The sequence below is a fragment of the Poecilia latipinna genome, unplaced genomic scaffold (genome assembly GCF_001443285.1).
Source record: "Poecilia latipinna isolate Pla-1442-1.1 unplaced genomic scaffold, P_latipinna-1.0 Scaffold711, whole genome shotgun sequence".
Taxonomy (NCBI): Eukaryota; Metazoa; Chordata; class Actinopteri; order Cyprinodontiformes; family Poeciliidae; genus Poecilia; species Poecilia latipinna.
Window position 1 is genome coordinate 96,758 of NW_015113327.1, and position 25,495 is coordinate 122,252.

Consider the following 25,495-nt stretch of genomic DNA (forward strand, 5'->3'; position numbering starts at 1 on the left):
TTCTGCTAGTGTTTACTGTTTTAAAGGGGAAGTATTATATAAAATTGACTTTTTTGAGCATTACATCCTATTATTTTATTATTAAAGGTATTAAAACATACCTGGAGTGTTGCCTTGATTGTTTTTATGCATGTTTGAGAAATCCTTTAATCTCCCGTGGCAACCATGCAACTGTGCAAAATACCTGGTTGACCCTAGCTCCTCCTGGGAGCTGCAATTCCCAAGCTTCCAAGTTTCCACATTACAGAAGAGTCCTCTCTACTCAGCTCCTTCAGACTAGCCAGCAGCAATTAGCAAACACCTGTTAGAGCTGTGCATCTTCTGAGCTCATTAAATTAGCTATTTCTCAGTCCAATGCAGGTAAAAATGTTGTTAAAGGGTTAATAGAGGAGCTATGTTGTTGTGACTTCCTGAAGGCAGAGTTTCAATAAGAGCAGGCATTTCTTAAAGAGAGATGCCTAATTTCAAGACATTAAATTATGAAGTTAAATTTCATTGAAGTCATATTTGATATATGAAGCATTTTTATAACAACTGATGTTAACATAGTTATTTGATTGTGCTACAAAATAGCACTATGTGACTGGTTCTAACACATTTAGTACATTCCTGGTCGTTTCTTATACCAGTTAGTTCAGGGTTAGTTCAGATCTTTCAAAGGTGAGTTTTGGTGGAGTTGTCAGCAATAATCCGCTTAGCAGTAGACAGATGTTGGCATGTTGTTGGAATATTAAATACATTTTCAAAGTGGAGGAAGGCTAACAAGCTGGTTCACCCTTTTTTCACCTTCATCTAAAAACAATCTAGAAACTACATTTTGTGTTGTCTTTGACTAATATTTAAATTGGTTTGATGCTCCGAAACACTAAAATGTCAAAAACGTGCAAAGGAAATTTGAAAATCAGAAACTAGAACTAAATACAGCTGATCTGAAATGGTCACACATTATTTCCTTTTCTAAAGAAAGCAACAGATTAATGTAGAGTTTTAAGAATATTTTCAATCTAAAGGAATATTTCTGCAGTATTTCCTCTTAAATTCAAATTGTGTAGAATCCCAAAACCAGTGCGACCTGTAGAAAGAAAGATGAATTAGTAAACTAATTCAATAATCTGAAAAGTAATTAGATTTTCAGTTTTTTGTCTTTTAAAGGAGTAAATACTCTTTTGCTGGATTGTATTGTACACGGCTTTTGTTTTGTTGTGAGCTTAGAAAACTATAATTATTTTTATTTCTAGAAAAGTAAAACTGTTTCTCATGCTGTGATTATTAGAAAAAAAGAACCTTCCTTGTGTAGAACAAGCCAGATTAGATCATTACAGATAGAAGAATGAGTACAGGCTTCCCCGTTCGCTTTAGTTTAAACATGCGCTCTCTCCTTCTTCCCACGTTTTTGGCTAATTAAGTAATTAAGAGCCACATTGGGCCCCAGAGATGCAGTTCACAGAACCCTAGCCTGTTGTCATGGGTCCACACATGAGCAATTTCAGGGTTTTTTTAAATATCCACACGATGACTTTAGAAAGTACTCAGCAGAATCACCCCTCCCCCCCAAAACTCCCACATTAGTAACCACGTCGCTATTTTAATTGTGATAATCATGTGGCTTCCTGCGTGTTTGGGTGGCCCTGTGTATGTTTGTAAGTGTGCAGGGAAGAGTCCTCCATTATGAACCAACAGCAGCCTGACTCATACGAAGTGTGTATCTCTTATCGCCCCTTTTTCTGACATAACACAGACATGTTCTCTGTGTGTGTGTGTGTGCGTGCAGGTGTGTGCATGTGTGTGTGTGTGTTGGAGGGTAACTTTTGGCAGTCTGTGGTGGTTTTGGCTGTGAAATGTTCTAATTTTCTCAACATGGCTGGCTCCATGGCTATTGGAGAATGAAACCTTTAAACTTTACAAGCGCCCGTGTGGAAAAGTAACTGCAGCCAAGCTGAAGAGGTGTTTCGGGGAGCTTCTGTTACTCAGACCTTTCCAATTAGCTAGCTAATGTAACTGGAAAAGCAGCCATTAAGCTTTTCTGCAGTTTCACAGCCGTCCTCAGCCAGAAACGTACTGGTTTTCCACAGGCCGGTGCCAAATCTGTTAAGATCACCCGATGCTCATTTCCTCTCCTCATTTCGTCTTTGAAAATTAGCTGAAAAGATCCAGTGCAGCCCATAGGGTCCATACGTCAGATGGGAATATAACTTCCTGTCTCCATGTTTCAAGTTGGTACACTTGTTTATTAGCTTACTCCGGCTGACTGGGATTAATCATTACAAAGTAATCTTTCTGAAATGCAGGATAGCATCCATCTTTATAACCTCTGCTGCTGAGTTTGTTCCAGTTTGTTTTCTGTTATCAAAAAATGGTAAAAACAAATGTCTCATTTGAGCTTGATGCGCATTTCCTGGTTCAGAAAAGCAACAGTCGATTTAGAGCAGGGCATGTGTTTGCATCTGATAAGTTATTTTAAAAGCACAGCTGGGATTTTACAGCACTCCGCTGACAATTGGCCACCGTAATTTGACATATTTCAGGATGCAGAGCCACACCACAGGAAGGGACGGTTCAGAAGTTAACCAAATAGTAGATACCACAGAAAAACAAATATTTCGTAGGGTAAAGAGGACCTCTCCCCAAGTTCCTTCATGTTTTTAAAAATCTCCAAATAAAACTATTCAGACACCATTCATCTAGTTTACATAATTAAAGTGTTTAATTGCAGGTGGCACTCCCCAAAGGGGGGATAAGGGGGCCAAGGCCCGGCATGAAAAAGGCTTACTTCCCCCCTAGCCCTTTTTTTTTTTTTAAAGATGTTGATAGGTTAAAGTGTGAATCTGTTTTATTTGGGTGTTTGGTGATAGACTAACAAAAGATTAAATATATTTGAGAAGTGGAAAGAAAAAAGCTAGGGTTGCATATGAATCAATGATTCTATAACCACATTTTGTTGTATTTATAGTGACTTGTGGCTGCTTCTGTGATAAATGCTCTACTTACCCTGCCTGCATGTTAGGTGGAAGGTCAAGCATCATAGTGATTATGAATTTTCTATATAGTCTTTACATTTTTATAAGAATTTATGTGCTCTGTGAGAAGTCCAAGCCTTGGCATGCTGTTTTAGAACGTAACTTCAAGAGAGTCTACAACTCCAACAAGGAATCACTTCTCAAGGTTCAGACTCTCTGTACAAAGCAAAAGCAGTTGGTTTTTACCAGGCCAGTGGTTGTAGCATTGTAGAACAAAGTTCGCGGTATGTGAACTCATTTCCAAGGACTTGTAGAACAGATGATCAAGTTGTGTCAACAGGTAGTTCATACTTTATGCCAGTAGAGCTCCAATGGGACTCATTACTTGCTCTGTTGTGAGGTAAAAAGGTGCCACTGTGCTGCACAGTGCTGCATTACTTTAATTGGGAATAGATTATGGAGATGAAAGTTAGGGTTTTGACTGATGAGGACAAGTCGTACTAGCAAAACATAATACTTGGTTATACAGTGTGGCGTACAACACAGTCTGTCCTGGTTACATACGCAACTCAAGCTCATGATGATATGAACTGCCAGTTGGAATAGCTACCAAACACATAAGCCATAATTTATATCATTCTTCTTTCTATCAGCTAGAGCTACAGGGTGCAGTTTAATGTGCCGTTAAGAGTCGTGTTTTTACAGAGTGAACACTCTCCGTCTCCAAGTGGTGTTGCCTTTGGCCTGCTAAACAGCATGGCTTAATGTTATTCAAATCAGAGGCTCTCCTTGAGCAGTTACCCTTCTTGCCCCCCAACACACATACACACACACACACGCACACACCTACACACGCACACAAACACACACACACACACACGCACACACACACACACACACACACACACACGCACACACACACACACACACACACACATGCACGAATACACCTATAAATAATCACACACTGCATAACTGCCTGTCTGCTGCTACAGAGAGAAGCTTAGCTCTGGCAAAGTGCTGAGAGACGAAGTCGAGAATAGATGTGATCAGTTCGTGGGATTTCTCACTTTAATCGTTGAATTGTCTTGACATGCTAGCTTTGTTGGGGAAAAACATAATTTTTTCTGAAGGTGAACTCACAGAACACTTCAAGCTTTCTCAGTTATTTGTCTGCTGAGGGTTTGCTCACAGTTCAGTGAACTCCGGGTAGAGACAAAATAAGACTTGGACAGAGGTCAGTTCTCTCTGCGTTCCCTCCTTATTGTGACACTAATGTCAGAGAACACTCGAAGCACTTACAATCAGAACTTTTAGAGTGATCGTTTGTCCTTATGAGAGAGAGTAGAGAACAGTCAGTGTATCATAGTGCATCTGCTGAGATGCTCCATCAGTACAATTATAATCCATTTCAGTGCAATCATATTCAAAATACTAAGCTAGTTCCACAAAACTGTTGATTTATTTTGGAATCAATCAAACAGCATCTTGAACACTAATAAGTTGTTTTAGTGATGGATCATGCTCAAAAGAATTGGTTCAAAAAACTGATTCTTTATAGTGAATCAAAAGAGCAGACAACCCACCCACTTTTTATCCTATTGCTGCTCGGCTCTCACTCTCAGTGAACCCACCACTCCGTTCGTCTCTGTCGTTGTGTCCTTGGTGTTACGGTCCATACAGGACACACAACATAAGGAGACCAGACCAAGTTACATATAACAAAGAGGTTTTATTCAGCCCAAGGCTGGACATAGAGGTACTGGGGAATCGTGGCAAAATAAACAAACGTGTGGGAGTATTCACAAACCAGCCAGCAGTTGGCCGTCGGATTCGGGCCGCTCTCCTCACCCTGCCTCACTGGATCACTCACCCTACAACCAAAAACCTATATAAGATGTTTGCATTGCCATGGAATGTTTCTCCGTAGTGAATTCATAAGATAGTGTCACTGGCAGCTGACACTCTAATGTAAAGACAGAAAAGGTGGCACATTGCATGATCATATTTAAATGTTAAGTGTTACAGTGAATATTATGGTACAATAGTAGGAATGCCCCTAAAACTGTAAGGTGAAGTTTTGAGACATTTAATCAGTCAATCATTTGATTGTTACACTGAATTATTCTGTCCATATCTTGCATATGGGTGAACGGCTCCACATATCTGAACCTTGTTGTCTCAAGATGGCTGAATTTGTCTCCTGTCTCCACTTTTTCTGTTAACATATCAGAAGAGCCTAATTTTGAGAATGTATTAGTCCAAAATGTCCGTGAATGCCAGAATTTTTGGCCAACATGCTAGACGCTGTGTGGCTCTGAACACACTATCCCTATGGTGAAACATGGTGGTGATAATGTCATGCTGTGTTGGTGATTTTCATCTGCAGGAACAGAAAATGATGCACATTAAAGGATAATCAAGTTGGAATCTGTGTCAAAGTTTTTAAAATTAATGGTTACCGACATTACATAAACACTCATCCAGTCTCAGTGAGCCAGAGTTGTTTTGCTATCACTTGTTAACAAATTCAGTCTGCAGATGTGTTAAGGTCCAGGCATAATAACCCAGAAGACTCAGAGGTGGAATCACAGCTGAAGGTGGATCTACCAAGCATTAATCTAGGCTTCCTGACTAATAGTATACAATAGTTATGAATGCTTTTGAAAAGCAATATAATGGGATGTGCTGTATGATTTCTTTTACACAAGTTGAAACAAACTCTCCTGTCTACTGTAATGTGTAAACTAGGGACCAGGCAGCCTCTGGGAACACTTACAGCTCCACCCCCGAAGATACAACCTTTCCCTCCTTTCTTCTCTCTCTCTCTCTCTCTCTCTCTCTCTGCGTGTTTACATGTCCCCATCCAATCTGGAACAGCACCACACCGGACCTGTTGGAGCTGAGAAGTTGGGTTGTTCAGGGTTCTGATTTCGGGTTAAGAGCACAAAGTTGGCCGGGATAAGGAACCAGGACGGATGATGCGTGTTGCGCCGCGCCTCTTCCATGAAAGAAGAGTCTCTCAGCAGCTGAGATGGGCGCCCTTCCTGGACTCTCACCTTCGTACCGGCCGCGGGGAGACCGCCGCTGCCGCGCCGCGCTGCTGCTACCTGTAGTGGCGGCTGCGCTTCAGCTTTGTGCCGCTTTTAACCTGGACACGGAGGGACGCTCCGTTTTCACGGGAAAGAGGGGGAGTTATTTCGGATATTCCGTGGAATTTTTCGGGAACTCATCCAGGTAAGGTCACAGCACAACTCCGCCAAAACTGGCTGTATTTTAGTACAACCTGAATAAAAAAAATAAAAAAAAACAAACAACGAAGGATAATTAGAAATCATAATTTCTTCCTAATTCAAATCTTTTGTTTACGTTTACATCCGGTCTTCTGTTCTAGCACAGACACAAAGACCCCAACCCGTCTGAATACTGGAAGTTATTATTGTAAAAATACATTCCAAATGTAATTTTGGGTTGTTTCGTATTTTTTTTAAACTATTTCTACTAAAACACACATACTTCATTTGCACTTTGATCTTTTCCACACACGTGCACACTCAGATGGAATTCCTGCGCGAGTCTGATTGGAACCAGACGCACGAGTCTGTGTGTGATTCAGAGAGGAGGGGGTTAACCCACAGCAAAGAAAAACACGACTCTTACCCCGAACAGGGCTCCAAGAGGACAGTGGGGCTTTTTCATTTGGCTTTTTTTGACAGCTCAGGAACTGCTGAGAGAGATGCAGTCAGAGATCAAAAGTCTTCTTCTTGTTCTACACACAGAAAGGTCCATCACCTGGTTTGGCTCAAGTTCCCTGAAGGGGATGAATGAGGTGTGAAATCTATTAACCCAATCTGAATCAATGGCTTCAGATTGCTTTCACATAACAAAAAAAATATAAAATAAATAAAAAAATAATAATCCATTTACAAGATGAGAATTGGTTTGTAGCTCACTATGACTGTGTTTTTGTCTTTGTTATGATGTAAAGCACTTTGAAATGCCTTGCTGCTGAAATGTGCTATACAAATAAAATCTGATTGATTGATTGATAAATAACTGCAGCTGAAGTAACAAAATGTTGCACAATATTTAGTTCACGAGATGAGACGAGCTTTATACATTTTCTTTGGAAAATTGAAAAAAATAACTTCCTGTTTTGTTTTCTTAAATAACGGTTTTGTAAACTGTTTTTTTAAAACAGTATCATGAGTGTAGGAATACCCCAGCTGAAATTTGACTAGACCATATGTAGTGGTTTTTCTGTGCTTGCCCTAGTATTTGCAGGGGTTAGGGACCATAATAAGTAAATTAAGAGACCCCCTCAAAAAACACTAATAACTACCAGTTAAAACACAAATTATACCTTAATGTGCATTAATAAGCTCAGTGGGAACAGCTTCAGGTTGGAGCTAACATTCACTTTATTGCAGCCAATCCAGGTGGTTCTGGATTGGCTGCTTTGCAAACACCAGCCAGTTGGTAGCATTGACATTTTGGTTTCACAAGATGCATTTTCTTTCATTTATGCATTTATGCTTGAGATATGCTCTACTAAAAAAAAAAAAAAAAAAAAAAAAAAAAATCAGATAATTTGGAATTACATTCCACAGAAAAATCGGTGTATTTTCAGAATAGACAGGATTCACTGACTCCAAACCAATCCAAGCACTGAACAGATGCTTAGAACAAATCAATTTGTGGATGTCCCATAACTTTCTCCAGCTGAACAGAAACCAACCTGAAGTTATTATCTTCAGGCCTACAGAGGTCCGATTTGGAGTCAGCACACAGCTTTGTCAGTCCATCACTGAGACACACACAAAAATGCTACTAATAAACTAGGGTAATCTAAACAGATTGTGACACTTTTTCAGACCAAAGTTTCTCCAGTGTTTCCAGTGTTAAAACATGTCTGGTCCTAAACTTGGGTCTTTACTGGCTCCTGTAACATTTTAATTGGCTGTTGGTCTCTATAGCTGCTTTTTCATTGACAACATAATTGCTCAGTTTGACATTTAAAAATACATTTGCTTTATGGAAACATGCCAATTTAAAAAAAAAATCTCGTTTTTCAATAAAAAGTTTTGGCACTAGGCTGAAGTGTTTTTTTTTTACTGTACTGAAATGAGTTTATTTTGCAAAACTCCAGTGGAAACACTTCATCAGCTGCATAATCAACAACCAGATGTTTCTGTTAGCACAAACCAACAAGAAGATGACATTGAAGTAACTGGAGGGTCATGGCGTGTTGTATATTTTAGTGACATATCGGGATTTTAATTGTGTTTCCTATTTATTGGAAACACCACAATTGCAAAATTGTGTTTTTTCTATATGAGTGGAGTATAGACAAAGTTTTGTGCACATTTGTTACAGAAACACAGCTAATGATCCAGACCTCAGATCATTATGGATCCTGTTCTTTCCTCAGACTGAGGCACAACCTCAGTCTGAGCTGAGGTTGTGCCAATCTTACGGTACCAGAGCTGGTGGAGACAAAAATCTAATGCCAAACAGACACTCAAACTACTTTGGCACTGAACCAGTTTGGTTGGCTTTACTTCAGTATTCACTGGCTAACCTAAAGCTGAACAACTTAAGATTCAAGGCTGTAATAACCAGACAAGCCTACCGCGAGCTAGAACCAGACTAACAGAACCATCAGAACAACCTGACTGCTATCAAAGGTTTTAGATTTGAGGCCACAGCCAAAAGCTGATTGGCTTGTCCACTCTTGTTGCTCGCTTTCCACAGCTGCTGTAAATCTCCAGAGGACTCAGTTCATCACCTAAAATCTTTTTGCACAGTTGCGGTCAATAAGATTCCATTCACTCGTTCTGGCCATGGATTTAATACTCTCTTTGGGCTTTTTTTTTTGATGCTATAAGACGTTCATTTTCATCATGGATTTAATGAGACAAAAAAAGACCTGGTTCCCGGTGTTGAATTTATTGTGGATTTTCTTTTATCCAAGGTCAATATTGCATAAACACCACCATTAGCATTTGGATAACTGTTACTTTTTGTAGCCATCGTCAAGTTTGTAATACTGGCTGTATATACGTGAGATGACAAACAAACACTTTAACAAGTCTTTTTTTTTCATTGCTTCCTTTTGATAACAGAAATCACCCTGTAATCAACACAACAACCATTAAAACAAAGAAAATATGTTTAACAGTTATTTAACATTTCTGGTTGTTGGCAAGTTAGTTTACATATTAGCTAAATATTTGACTCTGAACTGTGGTAAATGATAAATGGCCTGTACTTTTATAGTGCTTTATCAAGTCCAGAGGACTCCAAAGTACTTCACATTCACACTACAGTCAGTCATTCAGCCATTCACACACTGATGATGATGAGCTACTGGATAGTAGCCACAGGCTGCCAGCAGGCAAGGCTGGTGGGTGTCTTGTCCAAAGACACAATGACAGAGGCAGACAGAGTGGGGATTGAACCGGGAACCCTCCAATGTTAGGCAAACTAAATATTCAGTTTGAGGCTAGAAATATTTAGCCTTCTAACTAAACATTTAGTATGAAGATAAATGGGTAGTCTGCTCAAATTAAATATTTAGATTGAAGCTGTGACATTTAAAAATTGTGAAAATATGACTTTGAAAAATGAACTCCCCTGTTTTTTTATGTTACGATGGGCCATGTAATCAAAATCAAAAGTTTGTCAATTTTTGACTGTAACTGTACAGGTGACATATAATAGATACTACACTGCTGAAGTAGGAAATTTAGCTTTCACCAGCTAGCAGGTGAGCCTACAGTAAATCCTGCCTTCTCTCCATCAGGTTTCTACTCACCATCATCCTCTGGGGCTAGCAGGCTAACATGTTGGGCTAATGTTTTCCTTATTGGAAATTGGTTAAGATTCTCTGGCTTGCTTTGTTAAACCCGCGGTGGTTAGCGGGCATGTTGTGGGCTAATTACTAAGATTTTGATTTAGACCCATTTGTTTTGAGGGAGATTATTTTTTTCCTCGCAGCACTTATTATTTTGAACAATGCTACACTTTGTCCTCAATCAGCTTCATGTGTTTTAACAGCTTTCAATTGTTGCGGAACATGAATCCAGACTGCTGGTCTGTGGGAAAGTGAAGCTCTCCTGAGCACGTCTCTGCTGATAGCATTGTTTTTCCTGGCTGCCATGCATTCTGACAGTTATTAGATTGTTTATCCATACTTAGCATTATAAAGAGCGGCCTTTGTTGGTTCCAGGTTAGCTCTGTTTTCACTGTTCAGTGTAAGGTTAGATGCAGCACATGTGTGGGAAGGTAGTGTGTCCATACAAAGCCATGTGGGAAATAATTACACATCTGTTTTAGTCCTCTTTCTGCATGTCCTCTGCTAACGGTGAAGGACTGTTCTGCTCCTTGGTTTTCCTACAGTTCTGGCTGTTTGGCTGCATTAAAACCATACAGTAAAAATAATGGAGTGATGCTAAAGTAATCACTTCATTTTTTGCTATATGATAACCTTAGTTGTGTTTTCTGCGTGATTGTGAAGTGGAAATAAAAACGATACATGGTTTTCAACATTATTTATCCGTAAAAACTGAAAAGCATGACATGCATTTATATTTAATCCCCATTTGAAAATACTTTATATAACCACCTGCTGTTATTGCGGCAGATGTTTTAGAGTGTTTATCAACTGGCTTTGCACCATCCAGAGAGTGACATACTGCAATGTTGCCAAAAAATATCACCTCGTTCAGATTGGATGGAAAAACAATCTGTGAGTCTCAGATCATAAATTGGATTTATGTGTGGCCTTTTACTGGGCCACTCTGACACACAAAAACATTCTAAAGGATGACAACCCTGATGCTTCAGGCAACAGGGTTGTTATCCTGCTGCCTTTAGTCTTTTGCTGCCATGCTGGTTTTCATCCAGTAATACTCTGTCTTTAGCTCCACTCATCTTCCCATCAACTCTGATCTCAATCAAACGCTCAATCAAATTCTGATGCTGACCAAAAAAGTGAACTCTGGTCCATCCACAAACCTCATTCTGAATTCGGTTGAAGTGAACATTGGTGTGGTCTGAATACTTATGTGAATGCAAAGTGGAGCGGAGATCGCAACCAAAACAAGATGCGTATTATTGCCCTGGGCATTCTGGGTAAATACAATCAAAACAAATGTGTAGGTAAGTCTAAAGTGAGAGGGAAAAACAGCTCTTTTTTTCCAAAGATAAAAAGGAAATCCCACGACTGCTAAAATCTGACACCACACACCTTTTGTTTGCGTTTCATGAAGAAGGAAGTTGCATTTCTTTTTCAGAGGATCCTATGTTGTTTCCTTCAGCAATTTTTGGTGCAGTGTCCCCACAGGCGAGAAGGGGTAAGCAGGTTTTCCAAAGGGTTTGGTTTGGTTTGACTCAGAGAGCAGCAGTAGCTGAAAATGTAACAAATGTTCCAAGTTCCGTAATGGAGTCTACCAGACTATCAGGCATGAAAACACCCTGAAAGAAGTCATGTTGCACAGTATTCAGTGGCTGACATCCTCATCAAAATGAGCATCACAAATAGTTTCCTGATGAATGTGAGACTTAAAAACCTTTAATAATATATATTTTTTGACATTGTATGCCAATATGTTGTCTTGAAATCCACTCAGGGGAAAATTGCACGGTACATGTTTGACTTCACCCTGCCTGTGATTCACTTCCCCATGAGCAGATGTTCCTGGTGAACACGAGCTAAAGGAAAGGAATCCTGCTCTCAGGTCTCAACAGAGGCATCCATCATTCCTCTAATACACAGCTTATTGTCAAGGAGCCTATCGTTGGCTGTTAAATTTTCACTGCTAGCGCTTTTCATTGACTCAGCGGTGTAAGTTACGACTCCACACGTGCAGAGATCACAGGAGGTGAGGGTGATTAAGTCAAGTGGGTTTTGAAACAGAGGCCTGTGCCATGGCTGCCTCAGTGTCCACAGAGTGAGCACTTTACAAGATGAGCTTATCCTGCCATGTAAATATTCCACTTATGATCTCCAGACATGCTGGGGATGGGCAGAGAAAACAATCTGGTGGATTTCTACTACTGTCACTGATGGTCATAAAGCTAGCATTTATCTGCAATCTCATGCATCATTTTAACTGTCAAAAGGCAGTTAAATACTAGCATACAGTTAGCATAAGAGTAGCTGCATTTCCACTACAAATGTGTGCAGTACTTTGTTCTTCTAGTGTAGAAACATTAACATTCTTTTTAAAATTATGGCAGCGACGGATGTCAACTGTTGCATGAAATATATTAACAGTTCAGTCATGGTGCTAGCGCTCATTATCTACCAGCCAATCAGAGGAGACGTCAGTGTTTTATTCAGGTGATGGAGTGACAAACCCCGCCTACTTGGGAGCAGTGCTTTGGGGAAATTGTATTTGCTTTTTTTATAGAAGAGTTATGGATTCAACACTTTTGGACTAAGTAAACTTCACAATGCAATTAGACTTCTTTTGGAGCCAGATGCTCATTGTCTAAGGATGCTAGTGCCTACCGTGTGATTCTTATGATGCGATAAAAGTGCTTCCGTTGCATTTTTGTGAAAAACACACATTTCTATACGACTGAAAAACCACCTGATTCTAGTGGAAAAGCTTTTCATAGAACAACATGACTTTTCTTGAAATTGCAGTTTTTCCATTAAACAAATTTATTTTGTAATTCCTTTTTGCACAATTATATGGTCAATGGAAACACAGCTAATTACACAGCAAAGTTTCCTCTTACTACGTTGAGGTAAAGTTCAAAGTAAGAAAAATTTTAACTGAAAAATTGTTGCGAAAGAAAAACCAATAAAAAGCTTCAACAACTCTTACAATATGTTGTCATGACCACATATGTATTACAGTGTTTAAAACTGTAAACCAGCAATAATTCCAACAATTTTTTTTTTTTTAACCGTCTTTCAGGAAGTGGATTTGGTGATGTTTCCCGCCACTAAAATAGTTTGGTCCACATTAACCTCTGTGCATCAGAGCTGTTCCCTGTGGATCGTCCAGAAACACCACAGAGCTGACAGACTGAGGTAGCTTAGCTTCGGGGCAGACAGGCCAGTGGACTGCAAAATGTCACATTACAGCTACGTCTGGTGAAATCTGACTGTTTCAACTGTAATGACTGCATCATGAAATAAGTTTGTCATCTGCAAATCTTATGTGTACATTGGCCTGACAAGTACATGATCCATTATAACCATAAGAAACACTTCTATTGTTGCTTGTTTAAATGCTGACAATTCAGTATCCGTTATTCACCGCTGAATACATGTTTACACACATGGTATAACAAGGAAAGTGAATTTTTTCCTTTCTCTCTGGCATTGAATAGACTAACTCTGGTCCTGTTTTTGGTCAGTGTCAATCTCAGCTGTATTTTCTAGAGCTTCACAGGAAACTAATTGCACCAATTTGGTGCACAGCAAGAACAAAATAACTGGTAGGGTATTTAAAAAGAAAAAAAATCATGGAAGATATTATTGAAATAATTTGTTAGTTAAAAAAATTATATCTAGCTCTTTTTAATTCAAAAGCCAAAGACTAGATCTGGGTCTGTAAAAGCATCTTAAATGCGTCCATATTATGAACAGCTCTGGATATTTTACTCTTTTTATTGCTTTCACAAATCATCAATTTTTGTCAACAAAATTTGGCGTTTTTGACTAAGTAATAAAAAAATCCCCTTTACTGTCAATGTTAAAACTGATTTACATTAAATAAAATATGTAACATAGAACCTGCCATTTTCCTCCATTCTTTCTGCTAAGCTGTTCAGTCTGTCAGGTTGCGATGAGATCAGCTCTGAACATCACTTGTCAGTCCTATCACAAGTTCTCTATTACTTTGAGGTCTGTGCTTTGACTAGACCAGACTCCAGAACCTCCTCCTTGTTGTCTTCAAACCATTTATAATACTAACAGTGGGATTGCAGGGTAATTACAGGATCTGTTTTGGGATTTTTTTCTTTTAGGCAGCTAAATCTTATGCTAGTTTTAAGATACCAGGTTATGACAGATGAACAGCTCTTTAAACTTTAGGTTATAAATCACTGAATGGATTAGGACCTAATACATTAAAGATCTGCTGCTGTATCAACCCTCAGACCTCTCAGGTCTTCTGGTTCTGGTTCTGGTTCTGGTCTGCATCCAGAGCCAGAACCAGAACTACCTCAATTAACACAATTCATGACAAAATCAGCTGAAACACTGAGTTCCTTTAAATCAGGGCTAAAAACCCACCTGTCCAGAGTTGCTTTGATTCATAACAAATAACTGCAACATTGATCAATATATCTGACGTATATTTGCTTGATGATTTTGATGATGACATTTGACCAAATGCAAAGTTTATTGCTTGTTTCATAATTGGTTACTGTATTATGTTTTTACTGTGCAAAGCACTTTAAACTGCCTTGTTGCTGAAATATAAATAACCCTGACTTGACTTTTATAGGCAGCCATAACATGACATATGTTGCATATCAGAGCTGTAGATGTGAGACGCCTCATCTGAGTTTGATAGATGTTCCATCCAATCAGCTTCTAGTTTTTATGTTCTTTTGAAAGGAGTTGTTTGTCTCAGTTCTTTCTTACAGTCAGTTTAAGGCACAGTAATTTTTAACTATATGCTAAAATTCCAGCTGTAACAACCCAGCAATAGCAGCAGAGATTTACCCCAACACAGATGTGACAGCTGGAAACTGCTCTCTTAAAACCTCATAAAGTAGTTGTAAAAAAACTAACAAGCACCTAAAATCAAAACCTTGATGTCATTAGTTGTAGTTTGTATTTGAAGCCACCTTTCTGTACTTCTCAGTACTGTAAGTGTAAATTTAAATGACTTAAAGGTAATGGTTAAGCACCCCAACATAGGCCAGATTTGGATGAACCTTTGTACTCACCCAGGCCAGTTATGGTTCTGGACATGCCTACTGTGGCCAAAGTGGACATAAATGATGGGATCACGAGTAAATCCATGGAATCATTGTTGACTGCTAGGTAATTTTTTGCCCAATTACCCAAAATACAGCTTATACAGCTGTCACAGTGCTCTAATATTGGGACTGATGGGTATGGCCCCACTGGTTCCAACAATCCACTGGATTGTCAGACGATCCAGCCAATCACATCCTGCGACAGCATTGACTTACACAAACCCCAAACCTGACGTCTATCAAGTGCTAACTTTATGTTGCTGCGTTTCCATTAACTATAAAGTGAAAGTGAAATTACAAAAACACATTTGTCTAGTAGAAACATGGCAATTTTGAAAAAAAAAATAGATTTTCGATAAAAAACTTTTTGTACTTGAGGATGAGGTGTTTTTTTTTGCATTACATGAGTCACATGATCAACAACTGAATGTTACTACTGATGAAAACCACATAGGAGATGACAGGAAGTACAAGGAGGATGATGGCTTGTTTTTAGTTTTTCCAATGTGTTGAATCCATAGCTCTTCTATAAAATTACAAAATATAATTTTCCTGAAATGCCGCTCCACAGTAGGCGGGGCTTGTTGCTCCAACAGTTGAATAAAACTCTGATGTCTCTGATTGGCTGGTTGATGATGAGCACTAGCTTGGCTGAATTATGAATTCATGTAACTGTTTACATAAAAGACATTCCTCTAGGCACTGTAAAATAAAAATACAAAAACTTTAATCATAATGAAGTTTTGGATCACTTCTGCTGTTTTGGCAATAAAACAACTTTGCTCACTGATTTGACCAAATCTTGACTAAATCTTCTTAATGCTGCTTCTAACAACAAGGGTCACCAAATATATTACAGCCACACAGTAATTCAAGCTAACTTTTATTGCAGTCCAGGCAGTTCCTAGTGATATGCATATTGAATTCAGTGATCTTCAATAACAATATATTCATGATTTATCTATCGTGCAGCCTTAATGTTCGTGCACTTTTGTGTTTTTTTCCAGCAGCTTGTTAAACTCTTTGTTTTTCTGCTGTCCAGTATCAGTGTCCTTATTGGAGCTCCAAAAGCCAACACCAGCCAGCCAAACGTCACCGAGGGAGGAGCTGTGTACCGCTGTTCCTGGAGCCAGAACAACTGCAGTGTTATCAACTTTGACCAGCAAGGTACCACGGTTTTATTCAGACTCTAAGGGTCAATTACTTCTTCTCTGCAGATAAATGTTTGTAGGAAAGCAAATGTTAAACATCTTGAGTTGGCATCAGACTGCATGTGTTGTGGTGCGACAGAAAGAACGTAGAACGCAACATTCAAAAGGAAGAAGTGCAGCATCTGGTGATGTCCATGGCTTCAAGACTTTATTGCCAACCAGTTATTTTCAACCAGGTGTTAGAAATGAACACTTTATTTTTAGTTATTTAATTTGTCCAATTACTTTTGAGCTGCTAAATTGAAGAAATTGCTTTGAAATGTGCCTTAGTTCCTCATATTTTTACTCAACCCACTGAATTAAAGTTGAAAGTCAGTCCTTCATCTGACTTTCAACTTTTATGAATATGATTTTCTTTTAAATTTGCTGCAAACGTAATGACCTTCTGGTGACCCAGCCAGAACGGTCAGCAATAGATGGAGCCAAACAGCTTTTTACCCAATCAGATTACACTCCTTTAATCATGTGACACCATTGCATTGGGTCACAGTTAACTATTAGGAGACACAAATCTTTAAGGTAAAATAAAAACTTCATACACATAATAGACAAGGTAAAATTTCAGGGTTATAAATTCAGTGTAAAAAAAAAAAGTCAGATTCTAATTAGACTATATTTATTCCATAGTACATTTATACACATTTTCTAAAGCAGAAAAGTTTGTAAATATATGTTTTCAGAGCTATTCTTTGTTTAAAAAAAAAATCCAACATTTAGATTAGAATTACTAATTAACATTTGTAGTATTTGTCATAAGGTGGGGTTGAAGTGGTGAGGAGATGACGCAGAGAACCCAGGTTATGGTGAAGATGAATTTAATGATGAATGTAGTTCACATAGTCCAAATCAGGCAGCACGGCAGGAACAACTAGCACGCAGCTAAGCACCGGTAGCAACTGACAACGAAGACTAAATCAACTGGAACTGACGTCGACACAGGACTTAACCAGTACAACTGGGAAGACGGACAGACAGACGCAGACTGCAACGTTTGACAATTGACAAGGACCCGACGAGGAACACAGACAACAGGTGGGTATAAATACACACGGGGTAATTAAGGGAATGAGACACACCTGGGGAGCAATCAACGGGGAGGACAGGACAGAGACTCACAGGGAAACAGGAACACATTGAAAAACTCAAAAACACACAGAAAACCACGGATCATGACAGTATTATGAATATATTAAGTCAGTAAACATTAATAAGGCTATTGGTTGAGCAGGAATTTAAGTTTATTCCCAACTACAGCTTAGCGACAGCACTAAGGCTAAAGTGACAGTCATACTAACTAGCTATGTGAGCTAACCAGTAAACAGAACATGTTTGCTGAGGTTGTTGGGGAAATGTTCACAGCCTGTTCCTCTGAGACAGCAATACGCTTTTGGAAAACTGTGCTTTAGCTGTTAGTCATAATTTATGTCTTGAAATATTCATTAAAAGTAATACAAGTAAAATGTACGATTACATGTAAGGTTAAGCTCTAGCAGTTTGTTTCTTCAGAACACATACTGCCATCCAGGATGTTACGATGTCACTTTCCCCTCTAGTGAAGTCAGCTGCACTAGTGGATGATCATCTCTGTCTGTTTAGCTATGAAAGTGGCAGAACCGTCCTGAGTTAACCACCCTGTGCTTGACCCAGCAGTCAGAAAGTCCAGCTGCTGCCCCCTTCACCTGCAGGTTCAAACCAGCTCTTTATGTTTTTTTTTGTTTTTTTTTGCGTTTTAATGATTCTTAAATCTCTTACCCAACCCCAGCCAGGGTGAAAGGGTTATGAATGCAGTTTTTTTTTTTAGTTTTGTTTTATTCTGCTGGGCCACATGTTAAATGAGCTCAAACTCATAATGGGCCAAGGACCCCAGAGGACGTGGGCCACGTCCGACCCTGCTGGGAAAATAATTGGCTGCATCAGCAATGCAGGAAGCAATATGGACCGCTGTTTGAGAATCACAGGGTGTAGCTTATTGTAAGCATGGAGTTTACGCAGCGCAAGTGCAAACCCAGCATGTATAAATACACACCCAAAAAAATGTTTACAAACACAGGCAGTCTGAGGGAAATACAACGCTGAGGAGATTTCTGTTTTTTTTTTTTTTTTACATCTGGAGGGTCAGCGTTCTTTCTGCCGTTAATCTTACAGCTTCACAATCTTTTCCAATGCTCACTAAGTTTAACACATGAAAACTTTCTGATGCAACTTGTTTCAACAGAACAGGGGTGGACGTTTATTGTATCGTTTATCGTTTATCATTTATCATTTATTGTGATAAATTTTACAATTTCCCTGAGGGAAAATCCCACATGGATTAATAAGGTGCTGATATACCTACCTTATCATGGTAAGATTTTTGATTACACCAAATGCATTTTGTGCATCAGGTGCATCTGGTTTCCATTCAAAGTCCATGTGGAGATGCATCGAGGCCCCGTTGAGAAGCATCTAACAAGGCGTGATTTAAAGCGTTTGACCCGTACAACAAATAGATTGGCAACAGAAAACAACAGCTAGAGTGATCTTGACGTGTCTGACATGCCCTCCAAGCACCTCCACATAGACTTTGAATGGAAACCAGACTCGTGAAATGCTAGGTGTAGAGCAAAATGTCAAGCATCTGCATTCAAAGTGCACAAGCACCCTTCTTTTTTATGACCGGTGTTCTAAAAGAAGCGTTTCACAAATAGGAATGTTTTTCGAGAGCACTACTTATGATTGCTGTGATGGAGTCACAGTCATACAGTTCCCTAAAAATAGAAGTAATAAGTTGTTCTTATCATCATTATCACAATAGTATCATGAAATATGGTGATAGATGTCCAGATTGCCCAACCCTACAGCAGAATGTTATTTTTTTTAAAGCAACATTTTGTGGAGATCGGATATTTAATCAAGTTGCTTAATTCCAAATGGTTGCCAGAGATCAACACAGACTTTCTTACTTCAACTCTCCCTGAAGTTATTATTCCTGTCTTAGTGCCAGGGCTCATCTAAAAACAGAACCTGACTATGAAGAACAGCCATTTGGACTGCAGGAACAGCATGATCTCTGTGAGAGGTTTGATGTCATAGAAAGCAGATTAAAGCTGCAGAGCCCTGGAACAAAGCCATAATACATCCATGTAAAAAAGAAAAAAGAAAACAGTAACACATGCACAACACAGTGATGACATGGTTACTAGCAGCCTCCATCTACAGATGTGGACTGACTTACTAACAACCCTGGTGAGTATTAGGGCTGAACTAAGAGGTGTGTTCTTTCTATCTATCTATCTATCTATCTATCTATCTATCTATCTATCTATCTATCTATCTATCTATCTACCAGAACAAAGTTATTTTAATTAGTTTTCAAGGTCTGATGTGAGCGGCTCGTCAGACTCAGCTGTTCTGTGCTGCTGCAGTGAAAGACAGGTGTAAGGTTTCAGTGGTCGTCTTTACCAGGGGTCCAGATGAAGGAGGCTCTGGCTGCTGCCTGAATGAAACTCTAAATTTCTGAATGTACTTCTCTCTCCTCTGTGTTTCTGCAGGTGACCGCCATTTTTATATAAATGGTGTGAACACTCAAGTTGAGTTCAAGTCCCATCAGTGGTTTGGAGCTATTGTGCGTTCCCATGGTAACAGCATCTTGGTAAGACTAGAGAAGTAACACTTGTATAATATTTAATCTATACTCCAATACTGACAGAGGGTTGAAGTGGAAATTATTTCATTGGATCAAACAAATTTTAATCCAATAAATTATTATTCATAAACCACAAAATTTGTTTTCCTCCTTAGTTTAGTTCCAGTTTGGGTTTTTTGGTGAAATAAAGTAACAAATTCAGCAGCTTTTTATCTCTTGTAGGCTTATTTCAAAATTTTTATTTGGATAATTTGGGATTTCTGGACATTCTCTTCTTGTTAACAATGCCAGATTTGTTATTTTTTCACGTTTCTGTTTTATTCTCATAATTAACCCTGTGTTGCTCTTGTGTCCAGGCCTGTGCTCCCAGGTATTACTGGAGGACGGAACATGACACGCCGTTCTCTGACATCACAGGAACCTGCTACCTCTCTGTTGACGCTTTCAAAACCTTTGTGGAGTTCGCCCCTTGCAGAACAGGCAGGTTTCTATACAACCTCACCCACTCTTAGCTGTTTCATTGCAACACTAAGTAACAGCTGTGGCCATGTTTTGGTGTTTCTCGCTGCAGAAAGACACGGCCCTGCTGGACAGGGTTACTGTCAGGGAGGATTCAGTGCTGACTTTACCAAGGTACAGCAATTATATGCTCAGCTGTTCACTTATTGTTTTAATCGTGTTTCTGCTCTGTTTGAAAATGATATGTGATATACGTAGAGTGCCTTTCAAAGGGTTTAAATCATTTTATTGGGATTTATTGTGGTAAACAAGCAGAAAGCAGTATATAATACTAAAGTGGAAGAAACATAAAAGATTTTCATCAGGTTGGAGTAAAGTGTTATTCTATCCATTCATCTTTCCAGAGTTTCAGGAATTTCTGATCATTCATGGGACTTCTTTAGAAATGCTGTTGACATTAGCGTTAGCTGCTACATGTTTAGCTTTGAGATGTTATTTTTAGTCTGTATGCTCCAGTGAACGACTGGTTGCTTATGAAGCCAATAAAATACACTGAAGCTTCTTACTTTATTAATAAAAATAATGTGGAAAACTTGAAGGTGTATTAAGTTTTTACGAGGCACAGTATACTCTTGCAGACTTTGTTTGGACTTCAGGAGGAACTGCTCTGCTACTGTTGTGTGTGTATGTGTGCGTGTGTGTGTGTGTGTGTGTTACAGGATGGAAGGGTTGTTCTTGGAGGACCTGGCAGCTTTTACTGGCAAGGTGAGCTGAGATGAACGTGAAGCAACATGAAAACCCTTCAGAAAATGGATTTCGACCTAAAAAGTCAAATGTCATTGAACCTTTTTTAGGTCAGCTGATTTCGGCCTCTACAGAGGAGATCGTTAAGGCCTACTACCCTTCCTACTTCCTGCTGTCAGTCACTGGACAGATTCAGACCCAGCAGGTCCAGGGGAGCTACGACGACAGCTACCTGGGTGAGAAAGCACATTTGAATCAAATCAGGCTCCAACACAAAGTTAAGCTTCAGACAATGTCAATTGATAATATGTCCATTAGAATATTCAATAATATCACTCAACTCCAATAAAAAACCACATGGCATTCTGGGGGATGTAGGCAGAGAAAAGTCTTTTATTCCCATACTTTGTTTTAAAGTAGAATGTGGTCAAACTTTTCTAAGTGTAACGAAGGTTGGTGGAAATAGTTATCTCACTCACACTTTGGTTACCTAGAAACAGCCTGTTGAGTAAAGGCCCCACATACTCGGGCGTCCAGCCCTGCTGTGTTGTCGGTTGACATTTCATAGTCAACCGTGAAGGAATTTGTGACAAATTCCTTCATTTCCCACAATCCTAATGGACGCTTGCAAGTTTGATAAGCTAGTTGGGGCCTAGCCCTGTTTCTTAAGAACTGCCACACAACTGTCTTCTTTGAGTTCTCCATCCATGACGACGTTCTGACCTCTGAAGAGAGAAGTATGTCCGAGTACGTCTGGTTGAGCTGCTATTCTGGATCAGAGTTCAATGGAATTCTCAAATTTTTATCAGACATATTTTCTAATAATACTGATCTATCACAATGGATATAATTTTTGTTTTATCGCTCAAAAACTGCCAACTCCACAACTAGAAAATTCTCCCAAAATGCTCTTTAAAAATCTCTTGCTTGACCTTTCTGATGGTTCTATCAGCAGCATGTGTGTGACTCATGACGTCCCTCGAGATACTTCATGTCACAATCTGGTGGTCAGCTTTCAGTAAGCACTCAATCAGAGATCCTCTCCTCTGGCCGGGAGCAACAGCCTGGATTATTCCATGGTAGAAATACAGACTTTATCGCAACTGACGATAAGAGAATTAAATATCTTTTATTTTAGTTTTTTCATGTTATAAAACCTACGTGCAGTTTTATGTTATTAAGATATGAAAACTAATATTAGAGTCAGAAAATGTTTTTTTCATTTGATGGGGACAGCATCCTCATAGCTAAATATAATATTTAATACAATGCTTAACCTTTTCACATTTTACTCTGCTAGAAGCACTTGTCTTGATTTTATTGGCTTACCCCAAAGTAGAACATAATGTGAAGATGATGCATGTTTTTCCTTCATTTATAAATGTAACCACCTACTCAGAAAGTCAGGGGTCTGTCAGCAGGAAAGCTGTGGCTGCAGCTGCGTTCACACCTCACACATGCAGGTGTGAACTGTGAACACAACCGGGCCGAGACCCACGGTCTGCTCTGGTGCAACTATTGATTATTCTGACATTGACAATTAATTGGAATTTTGCTTTGACACATTTTGCAGATTTTTTACTTTACCACGTAAGCTTATTTTATACAATATTAGAAATACATTTAAAAATTAAATAAACAACTCAGTTCTTTTCTGAATAAGAAAATGAACATTTTATTGCCTAAAGTACAATAACAATTCCTTTTTTCTTATTATCAGTACAGTGCAGGGATGATCTGGTGACTTTTGGACTAACTGATTAATAATTGATCAGTTAATCGAAGTGCAGTAGGTGATAATTAAGATCATTTTTGAATTTGAAGCTAAAACTGCCATCTGAGGAGTTCAGGATAGAACATATTTACAGACAAAGTCTTTTTTTTTATCTAAAATATCTAAAATATAAAATGTTTGTTTTCTGTACAGTTTTGCCTCACTCCCTGCTCTGACTATGTTTTTCTTTAAGCAAATGACCTCTTTTTGAGTCATTTTTCATGTTATAAAATGAAAAATGACTTGAGGGTCTTGGTGCTGTCAACTAAACTCATGTACTCACTGCTAAATGTGCTAATGGTGGAGAAGCAACTCACAATTGGAGACAAACCGTTTATCCACTGTCATCGTTGGCCATGCCAACTAGCTTTAGCATTCATAACAGGATCTGCTGCCACCTAAACAATAAGTTAATTACTTAACAATAAATTAATTACTCAATTAGTTGACAATTATTTCAATAATCGATTTATCACTATTACTCCGATTGACTGTTTCAGCCCTAAGTGGAAACTTTTTGCTTCTAGAGGAAGAAATGTTTCTGTAGGACATCTAAAACTGAACTGTTGGTCATGACTAGAAGTGCTTTACCAAAAACTTCAACTCATCCAAAGTGTTGTCGTCGATGACATCAGCTGTGTTTCCATCACAGATGTATGTAAAACTTTGTCGATGTCCCACTAATGTCAAAATGACATGATTTCGCAAGTGAAACACAGTTAAAATCACATGAATATGTTTGTTCACACAAAGTCATTAAAAAACACGCCGCACCATCGTCCTCCAGCTACTTCCTGTTGTCTTCTTCTTCTTCATGGTTTGTGCCAGCAGCAACATCCGGTTGTTGATCATGTGACTCATGTCATGTGAAAATAGTGTTTCCATTGCAGTTCTGCAAAATAAACTAATTTCAAATCGGCTGAAAAACCACTGTAACGAGGTTTTTTTTTATATACTGGTGTGTTTCCATTAAGCAATTCTATTCTTGAAATCAAAACTGTGCAATCGTGTAGTCGCTGTAATGAATCTCCAATGTCTTGCTCTGTCCTCCTCCCACTCCGCCTCTCCTGCAGGTTACTCTGTGACCAGCGGCGAGTTCAGTGGGGATGCTGAGGAAGGTGAGGGTCATATTTACAGTACAGAGAGCCGAAGTAACAACACACATGTTTGTGTTGAAACGGAAGGGGATTATTAAGTCTTTTCAGGAAACGGGAGCATTTTTCAAACTCGAGGACTGATTGCCTGTTTCTGTTTGTAGATTTCATCACAGGAGTTCCAAAAGGACTCATGCTGTATGGTTTAGTAAGGAGTTTCTTATTACTGTTCCATACATTTTAAAATGGAAGCTTAAAAAAAAGTCTAAAGATGTCAAATTGCTGTTTTTCTTTCTCTATAAAAATAGCAATCCGTGTTTTGATTGTAGGTGTCCATTTTAAGTGGGAAGGACCTGAAGTCTGTGCTGAACCTGACGGGTGAACAGGTATGTGTTTCCAGAGCTTGACTCCTTAGAGGGGTCAAAGGTTACAGTGAGCGCTGCTGGAAGTTCCTAAAAAGCCTTAAACTAAAGCCAGAAACAGAATACGGTGCTGCTTTCACGATGGAGGCGGGTTTGGATGTTAAACCACATTCTGAAAATACACTCAGGGATGATGAATCATTTCAGTGACTGAAATGTCACTGGCTTAATTTAGCAGCAGCACAAAGTTCCCCATTCATACTCAGATTCATTTTGCTTTAGTAAGGGAAACTTCCTACCACTGACCTTCTGCTTTAGGTGGTTTTTGGGTTTCATGTTGAAGTCATATGTGCTTTACCAATTTTTAATAGACCACTTTAAATTCTCTTTCACCTATAGGCCTGTCGCTAACACGTTTTACTTGACTTGTAAACAAATACTGGAAAGAAAGAAACAAGGAAAACCAGCAAATGGAGATTATTGAGCCTATTTTAATTTGTCATGTGATTGATTGATCTATGGCTTATTGTGACAGGCTTAGCATCACCGTTATTTATAGGATGACTTTGTACAACATAGTGGTGCCTTGAAAATATATTTATACTCCCTGAACTTTTTCACATATATCATCTCAAATGGTAATGCAATTACATTTTAATTTTATGTGATGTTCACCACAAAGTAGAGCATTATTGTGAAATTTAGAAATGTTCTAAAAATGAAACCATAAAACTGCAGTGTGCACTTGTTTTTACCCCATTTACGTCTTTACCCCCTAAATAAAATGCGGTGCAAACAATGGCTTTTCAGAACCTGTATTTTATCCTTATATGATCAGTCTCAGTGGTTTATGTTCTGAGATAAAGCCGAAGTAAGTTAGTCTGGATGCTAAAAACGTAGTAGAAAGCACTTCACCTCAGCGCTAATTTGGACGCCCACTTCAGGTTATGTTGTGTTTTGATTTGTGAGACAGATATCATTTGAAAAGTATGGAAGTGTTGTCAAGGTAAATGCCCCTAACATTAAAAGAAATCTCTCCAAAGCCTCTGAAAACATTTGAACTCTTTAAATGTAGGAGCTCTGATTGGGCTTCAGATTGGCTGTTTTCTAATGAATATGATTAAATATTATATTTTGATTCTCTTACAACAGAATTCAACATTTCAGTAAATCATTCTGTAGCTACACATCACCTTCCTAAAAATGGCATAAACCATTTTTAAGCAAAAGTGATTTTGGGAAAAAAAAAAAAAAAAAAAAAAAAAAAGAAAGAAAATGACTTGGGCAATTTTTTTTGGGAGGGGAAGATTTTCAGGA

At 38.7% G+C, this 25,495-nt stretch overlaps 1 protein-coding gene and 1 long non-coding RNA gene across 2 annotated transcripts in view; one reads left to right on the top strand and one right to left on the bottom strand.

The window, feature by feature from the left end:
* The first annotated feature begins 5,785 nt into the window (after window positions 1-5,785).
* The window catches only part of LOC106955164 (integrin alpha-5-like), a 52,301-nt gene continuing 32,591 nt past the window's right edge, over window positions 5,786-25,495 (top strand). Inside the window, exons 1-10 of the mRNA XM_015045174.1 lie at window positions 5,786-6,194; window positions 15,952-16,076; window positions 19,651-19,751; window positions 20,102-20,225; window positions 20,317-20,378; window positions 20,924-20,969; window positions 21,059-21,184; window positions 23,796-23,840; window positions 23,981-24,024; window positions 24,146-24,202. Coding sequence (XP_014900660.1) covers window positions 5,992-6,194; window positions 15,952-16,076; window positions 19,651-19,751; window positions 20,102-20,225; window positions 20,317-20,378; window positions 20,924-20,969; window positions 21,059-21,184; window positions 23,796-23,840; window positions 23,981-24,024; window positions 24,146-24,202 — 933 coding nt within the window. The 5' untranslated portion in view covers window positions 5,786-5,991. The remainder of the gene's footprint in view (window positions 6,195-15,951; window positions 16,077-19,650; window positions 19,752-20,101; window positions 20,226-20,316; window positions 20,379-20,923; window positions 20,970-21,058; window positions 21,185-23,795; window positions 23,841-23,980; window positions 24,025-24,145; window positions 24,203-25,495) is intronic.
* LOC106955165 (uncharacterized) lies at window positions 8,931-18,179 on the bottom strand. Its single transcript, XR_001426517.1, has 3 exons — window positions 18,167-18,179; window positions 14,677-14,682; window positions 8,931-9,344 (listed from the first exon to the last, which is right to left on the bottom strand). It is a non-coding gene; the product is annotated as an uncharacterized LOC106955165 (long non-coding RNA).